The 7,758-nt window shown below is 34.6% G+C and overlaps 1 protein-coding gene across 15 annotated transcripts in view; it reads right to left on the minus strand.

Annotated features, from left to right (window-relative positions):
* The window catches only part of GPATCH8 (G-patch domain containing 8), a 111,911-nt gene that overhangs the window by 26,524 nt on the left and 77,629 nt on the right, over positions 1–7,758 (minus strand). For all 15 annotated transcript variants that reach the window (XM_007482438.3, XM_056816947.1, XM_056816953.1 and 12 more), the window contains 2 exons: positions 6,113–6,180; positions 5,224–5,310 (listed from right to left, as the gene is read on the minus strand). In XM_007482438.3, the coding sequence (XP_007482500.1) occupies positions 5,224–5,310; positions 6,113–6,180 (155 nt within the window). The remainder of the gene's footprint in view (positions 1–5,223; positions 5,311–6,112; positions 6,181–7,758) is intronic.

Consider the following 7,758-nt stretch of genomic DNA (forward strand, 5'->3'; position numbering starts at 1 on the left):
ATAAGTATATGAGGCCAGATTTAAACTCTGATCTTCCTGACTCCAGGCTTTGACCTCTTATCTATTGGGCCACCTAGTCACCCAATTACTGGGGGGAAGAGGTGTGCATGTCACTTGATAATTGTACTATAAAAATGTTTAATTTAGATAGAAATCAGTCTTTGTCAGTGGCACTACTCTCCAGTACAATAAGCACTTATGGCAGTGACCTCTGATTAAATTTTTCATTAGCTAGAACTGTCTTCTCTATACTTAAATTTATAAATACACAGTAAATGTGAAACAATCAACTATGGAGTTGGGACTTGAATTTCTTGTAATTTCCTCTTGATGAATTTCAGTTTTTCTGATATTTGGAATTCCCTAATTCAAAATTTGTGATAACTATGGAAAAAAGAGCTAAAAATACTATCACTGCCTGACTTAAGATTTGACTTATTCAGGGAAACTAGGCAAGCCCGCATGGTAACTTTTTCTACAAAGAAGCACCTGAATAACTTGGCTGAAAGAATGCTGGCCAAAGAGTCAGGGCCATTTGTCCTATATCCAACATTGTGCACCTCGTCTCGGGGGGTACAAACAATTCTCTCAGGCTAAGTAGCAAATAAAATGTTGTTTTGCATGAGTAGAAGAATCTTTCATTAAGACTTCTCTATACCAAAGAAATCATGTGTGGTAAAAACAAACAAAAAATAATATAGAACATTTTCAAATAAGTGCCTAAAATATTTAGAATGTTTTTGAAATGGATTCACATCTAGGTTTAATGTCAACTGTTTGAAATCTGCCTGAGAAACATTTTAACTTTGTGATCTGTAAAAAATAGACTTGAACTCTGGACTTCAATCCCCACAAGCCCTTGCTCCACTTCCCCAGAATGCCATGTAATCTCACCTGGGCCGAGATCGAGAAAGGATTTAACCTGATTGCAAAGGTTTTTGGGTCTTTTTTTGGACTTCCATTTTGGGGCAGATGTGGCTCTTTCCATAATGTAGGTGAGGTCTTGTCTAGGCCTCCCTGGTCTAGGGCACCACGTGTTTCTTATCCTGTATTTTCTTTAATCCTTAATCTCTAATAAACTCTAAAAAAATATAATACTCCTTGCAGAGAGAAACTAATTTCTACCTGCCTCAGTCTCCCCTAAATTTTCATTTTTACAGATCCTAGGCAAGTCCCTTAACTTCTACTGAGTTTACTCATCTATAAAATGAAGATAAGAGCATCCAGCTCACTGAACGGTTAGGGACCAAATGAAATAATAATTGTAAAGCACTCTGAAAACTTTAAAGGTTATGTTATGAACTATTATTTGTCATTACTTTTCCCCCTCAGATCCTTGGCAATGGTAGTGGTAGTAATATCAGCTTTTTGGAGGTGAATACTATTTCTCGTCTTTGTATCTACCCAAATATTTGACATATAGTAGTATTTAATAAATGCCTGATGAATTGATGTTAGCTCAGAGAGTTCTTGTGAAGATAAACTGTAAGAATGAATACAGAAAGTTAAAGTGAATATAGGCTTAATAGCTAATGATAATGAAGTCTGAAGCTTAAAATTGTACTTTTAGTGAAGTTCTACCACATTGTCAACTTCACACATTTTTCTGAGCCATGTAAAATGCTGTTTCTTAGAATAAGGGTATTATCCCTTATCCCAAGATATTATTTTTTTTAAACCCTTACCTTCCGTCTTGGAATCAATACCGCGTATTGATTCCAAGGCATAAGAGTGGTAAGGGTTAGGCAATGGGGGTCAAGTGACTTGCCCAGGGTCACACAGCTGGGAAGTGTCTGAGGCCAGATTTGAACCTAGGACCTCCCATCTCTAGGCCTGGCTCTCAATCCACTGAGCTATCCAGCTGCCCCCCACCCCCCAAGATATTTTTATCAATATATTTTGTTTTTATATCACCTACATTTTCCGGCATATCCTCCCTTTTCCTTCTCAGAGAGATATTCCTTATAACAAAGAAAAAAGAATTTCAGCAAAAGTAACCCACACATCAGCCAAGTCCATCATAAATTTGGTGGTCCACATTCATAGGAAAGTGTTGTTTCAAAATTTTGTTTTCATGGTTAAAAAAAAAATCTATGAATGTTCATTTTAAATATGAAACTTCTGTCACTAATGTTTGGCTAGCACACACTTGAACCAACATAAGTTGACCATTAAAATCAAAATATGATTAACTGGATTTCATGCAAAAGCTTAAGCTTTGACTTTCTTTGAAAAAGGATATTTTAATTCTATATCTTATAAATGAAGGGTTCAAATTATTCATCTAACAAATTTCTGCTTATCTCCAATCTTTTTTTATTTGAAGTTTTAAATTCTATATATTTAAAAATATCCGGGCAAAGATAATACAAAAATTTGCTCAGACTTCATATAAGTAGAGGTCAACTCAGAATAGAAGGAAGATTTTTTTTTTGAGGAAATTTTATCTGAAAGTTTCTAACATAAATTTTTATAGTGTTCCTTACATGTGACAATATTAATAATTATAATATTTGCCTATAGACAAAATTTTTGCTTCTCTAGATTTCTTCAAATTTGGTATCATTACTTTTTAAAAAATGAAATTACATTGAAAATGATGATTCTAGGATGTGTCAGCTGTGGAAGGTAAAATCTGAAAAAAAAATTTGTTTTAAATGTAAACATAGCTAGGAAAAACAGTAAAACTTAGTTTTATCTAGGAAAAAACAGTTAACACTAAACCATCAGCCTCTGTGTAAAATAATTCATTCAGTCTGACAAGGTCCTTGATTCCAACTATACTTATTGAAAATTAAACCACCAGACTCTGTTAATGTTGTTCCACTGATCAATGAGTCAGAAGGTTTAGACAGGTTTGATTTGAAGCAATAATATCCCCACGAGGCTTCTGTTTCTTGATGGCTGCTCTGAAAGTCAAGCTTCCTGTATGACAGTAAAAAATCTATAAGGTGGGGGCAGCTGGGTGGCTCAGTGGATTGAGAGCCAGGCCTAGAGATGGGAGGTCCTAGGTTCAAATCTGGCCTCAGACACTTTTCAGCTGTGTGACCCTGGGCAAGTCACTTGACCCCCATTGCCCAGCCCTTACCACTCTTCTGCCTTGGAGCCAATACACAGTATTGACTCCAAGATGGAAGGTAAGGGTTTTTATTAAAAAAAAAAAAATCTATAAGGTAACACAGTAGGATAAGGAAGCACTGTGATGCAATGAAAAGAATATATTTTTAAATTTTATTTAATTAATTTAGAATATTTTCCCATGATCACATGATTCATATTCTTTCCCACCCCTCCTCTCTCCCCCTTCCTGTAGCCCACAAGCAATTCAACTGGGTTTTTACATGTATCATTGGTCAAGACCTGTTTCCATATTATTAATATTGGCAATAGTGTGATCATTTAGAGTCTACATCCCCAATCATGTCCCCATCGAACCATGTGATCAAGGAAATGTTTTTTTTTCTTTCTGTGTAATGAAAAGAATATTGGTAATCTAGGTTCAAATTCTGATTCCTAGATTAGTTAGTGCTTATGTAAACTTGGGCAAGTCACTTGCCTACAACTAAATATTTTAATCCTGTTTGAATAAAAAGATGCTAGTTTCATTTCTAACTAGTGCAGATGAGGAAAATTCTACACCACACAGAGAATGTTACAAAGGCTTTTAATAGTTAACAGATAAATCCAAGATCCACTATGAAAAATGATTCAACAATCTGAATGCAAAATATCTATCAATCTAAGCATATGTCCACATGTTTGGATTCTAAATTTTCATATTCAAATAATATGGTGACAATGTTATAAAAGGAAATTTTAACAGATTAAATGTTTCTTATTTATAGTCATACCAAATATTTTGACAAAAAAAAATTTTTTTCACAAGTGACAATGAAGGAAATTTGATACTGTTTTCATTATTTCCAGTTATATGAATGACCAATACCAGAGTCACTGTTAGCTTAATTTAAAGCACGGAAATAACTGTGTTTGAGTCAATTTTTCAAAACAAAAGGTCAAATGAAAGGATGTCATGGACAAGTCATGTATTCTCTTAATGTATTAGGAGTTTCCTTGCATAGGAGGTTCTCTAAACCAATGAAATCACAGGGTCTGAGTTCCCCCCTTCCCCCTCCCTCCTTCCCATCAACTCCAAACTCCCACCCATTCTGCATTTTCTCTCCTAAATTAAGATGAACTAGACAGCAATATAGCACTGAAACAGAAACAAAAAACTCTCTAAGCCCCTAGATATTTTCGTTAAATGTTCTCAAGTAGTATATCCTTTGGCAACCAAAGGAAATGAATAGTATTTGTTTTCCACAAATGATAGCAGATCCTTTGAGACCAAAGTCTTAGATTAGAATGTAAAATTCCATTCCACTTCAGAATAGTTATGAGACTATAGCTATTTAAGACTAATAAGTAATTTACAAATTGGAGTAACCCCATCAATCACAGATCCATCAAGTATCAAATTATTTATTTGTATGATGATAAAAATCTTTTTCAGCAATTCCTACTAGCAGGAAGGATATGAGTTTTATTGCGGGTTTTTTCCCCTATTGTGGATCTCCACCCCACTCCCATCAACATCTGTGTTAAATTCATCACCAAATCTGACAAGGTTGTTAACTCCATACATTTTTGCTGCAAGCCAACACCATATATACCATTAATAAACTATTCCAATCATCTGGAAGGCTAAAATATAGTGGTTGGAGCAGTATAATATCTTCAAGAAGCTTTGCTGTAAGAAGATATACTATCTGGTGGCCGCTCTAAGTGAATCTAAATTATAAGGTTTTCTGTCTTTCTTTATACCACATCTACCCCCAACTATCCCTGCCCCTCCACGATCTTTAATAGAATACGTCCAGAAAGCTAATAGTAGAATAAAAAATTTAAAAATAATTAGAATGTTGGGTTTTTTTTGGTCATAACTTAAAAGCCTAAGAAGAGGTAATAAATTTAGAATATAACTCTGGTGAGATCCAATGGTACATACTGATCTATGAAGTTTGAAAAGTATACTATATCAACACAAAACAATTAAATTTCCAAAGGAGACTAAGAAGCAAGAGGAGTTCTAAGGGGTCAAACTTGATTTAATGATATATCTCACCAAGTTAAATTATTATCAAAAATTATTATTCTTTATTAAAAAAATTATCTTTACATTTAGCCTGAAGACTCCATAAACAGACTATTTTAATCAAGTACCTTGTATTTCTGTCTCAGCTCTTCTGTGTCTTCTTTTTCCACTTCTAGGACACGCCTCCGTTCGGTAGCATCTTCAGCATAATCAAGCTTAATAAGAATAGAATTGGATTAGTTTTACAATCCTGATATGATTTAGTTACTCTACAAAGTGTTGCACTTTCAAATACAATGCTGTTTATTTAAAAAAAAAATCTTTTGGGTGTGTTACTTAACTATCTCTCACTTTGTCACCCCACAGAGAAAATGGCATGAAAAATAGTTCATTAATCCTTCCATGGCAGTGGTTCCCAGCAGACACATTCTTTGCCAGTAATGGACTTCACTTTATGGAAATCTTAGTCTCAATGCCAATGAATTAAGAATGGATTTAGAAAAGATTTCAGTAATGAAGTGTAGGGAACCAGTGGAGATACTTGTTTATTGCAACAGGAGATTTTAAAACAAGTAGTGATGCCTTTGAAAAAATACTATACTTTTCAGGAGTTTCAGAATCCGTGTTTCTGCTATAAAGTTGTAATCTTGGGTAAATCTACAAACCTTATGTTCCCCAAATATAAAACTAAGTCATTGTATCACTCACATTCTTTTTTTTTTTTAAACCCTTACCTTCCGTCTTGGAGTCAATACTGTGTATTGGCTACAAGGCAGAAGAGTGGTAAGGGTAGGCAATGGGGGTCAAGTGACTTGCCCAGGGTCACAATCACTCACATTCTTTAAAGGAATCATAACATTAAAAGTTAGGAAGCTTTTTCTTTAATCCAAAGGAAAATTACTATACAATGAATTATTATCTATCACTCCATCTCCCTAGATATTCTTATATTGTTATACTTAGTAAAACTTAGCACACATATCGCATAAAGCAACAGACTAGGTGAGGTCTGCTTACCTCCATCTCCATTCGACCCATACCCATGACATCATACTTGACAACGATAGGAATGGGATCTGTTCTCCCTGAAACAGGAACACATAAGCAGGTGAGGCACACAGCCAAGTCAACAGCTCACTTTACACAGTGGGTTTGGGTGGTTAGAGATCTTGCCTTGGAGTGCAGAGACCAGAAAGCTACAGTGAACCAAACACAAGCCATTCTCACAGCTTACATCCAAACCCACTTCTTTTAGCTTAAACCCAACTGACCATCCTTGGCTAACCTAACATCCTAGGATCCACAGGACACTAACCACTCTGGCAAAAATAGATCAGTGGTTAGGTTAATATACTGGCAGCAAAAGATTTAAAAACTTTTCTTTCTTGATTAAAAGATCCTCCCAACAAAAACTCATTCTCTACTAGCATTTCCCTGCACCCTGCCAGCCATCTCAATCTACATAAACACAAAGTATATTTCCAACTAAAATGCTAGAAAATAATAAAGCCAATTTATTAAAATCAGAACTTCAATTTTATTTGTTTGTGGAAATATGGCTTTTTGGCAAATAAATGTGAGGTAGTATTAAAAAATAATAAAATGAGGAAGTAGGTATCTCTGCATAGCCAAAAATGATTTTACTCATAAAGTGGAACATCTTAAACTTGCAATCCTATTTTCTCATTTCCCAGATTGTACATTGATTGTGGCAATCGGTAAGCTGTGAAAAGGACTAGTTGCGAAGAAAATTGACTTTAAACTAATCAAACTATGCTGAAATTTGTTTGTTTTTTTTTGTATCTTTAATCCACTCATAACCAGCCAAACAAAGCAAAATGGGGCAGACAAGCACTTTACTACCACAGCTGTTTTACATCACAACTTGCGCTGTTTATTGTGATGTAAGCCCACTTGAAAAGAGGACTTACCTTATCCGTAGCATACCTTGAGTGAAAAAACACAATGTTTACTTCCCTCATCTTTTACACTCAGGCTGGTGTAAACAACTGCTTTTGTTATACACACATATAAATATTATACCTTTGGGCCGAAAAAAAAATCAACTTTATTAGGCCAACAAAGAGGCATTTTTAAAAAATCAAGAAATGCCATGACCTTGGTTGGATCTTGGACTCTGGGTGACAAGGATTAAGTTTTTTCAAACCACCATGCAACAATTTATGGAATTTGTATTCAACTGATCTGCACTTATGAGAGTTAACTTTTGTCGTCAGGCAGTGGTAAAAATGGAGGAGTTTACCTAAGTATCACCAAAGACCAACTGTTATTTTTAGCAACAAACAGGAAATTAATTGGGGCAGATTTTAAAAACAACAAAAAAGCATCTCATGCCAGCAAAGAAAAAAAGGTTTCTAGAGTATAGCTTTCATTTGAATACTTTCAAAGACTGCCAGTTAAACTAAAAAACAAAACCAAAAATCAAAAACAAAAACCACATCACTACCTTGCGCCCAATGGTATAATAAATAAGCAGTGACTGCAATCTTTAGCAAAAGGACCAAATTAAAGACAGATTATAAAAATGACGTCCTTAAGTGCAATATATCACTTTTGAAACGTCTCAATCAGGGATTTACTGGTAAAGTCAGAGAAACTAATGGAATAATTGAAAAAAAAAAATCCAAAGAATTAAATTTTAT

The sequence above is a fragment of the Monodelphis domestica genome, chromosome 2 (genome assembly GCF_027887165.1).
Source record: "Monodelphis domestica isolate mMonDom1 chromosome 2, mMonDom1.pri, whole genome shotgun sequence".
Classification (NCBI taxonomy): domain Eukaryota; kingdom Metazoa; phylum Chordata; class Mammalia; order Didelphimorphia; family Didelphidae; genus Monodelphis; species Monodelphis domestica.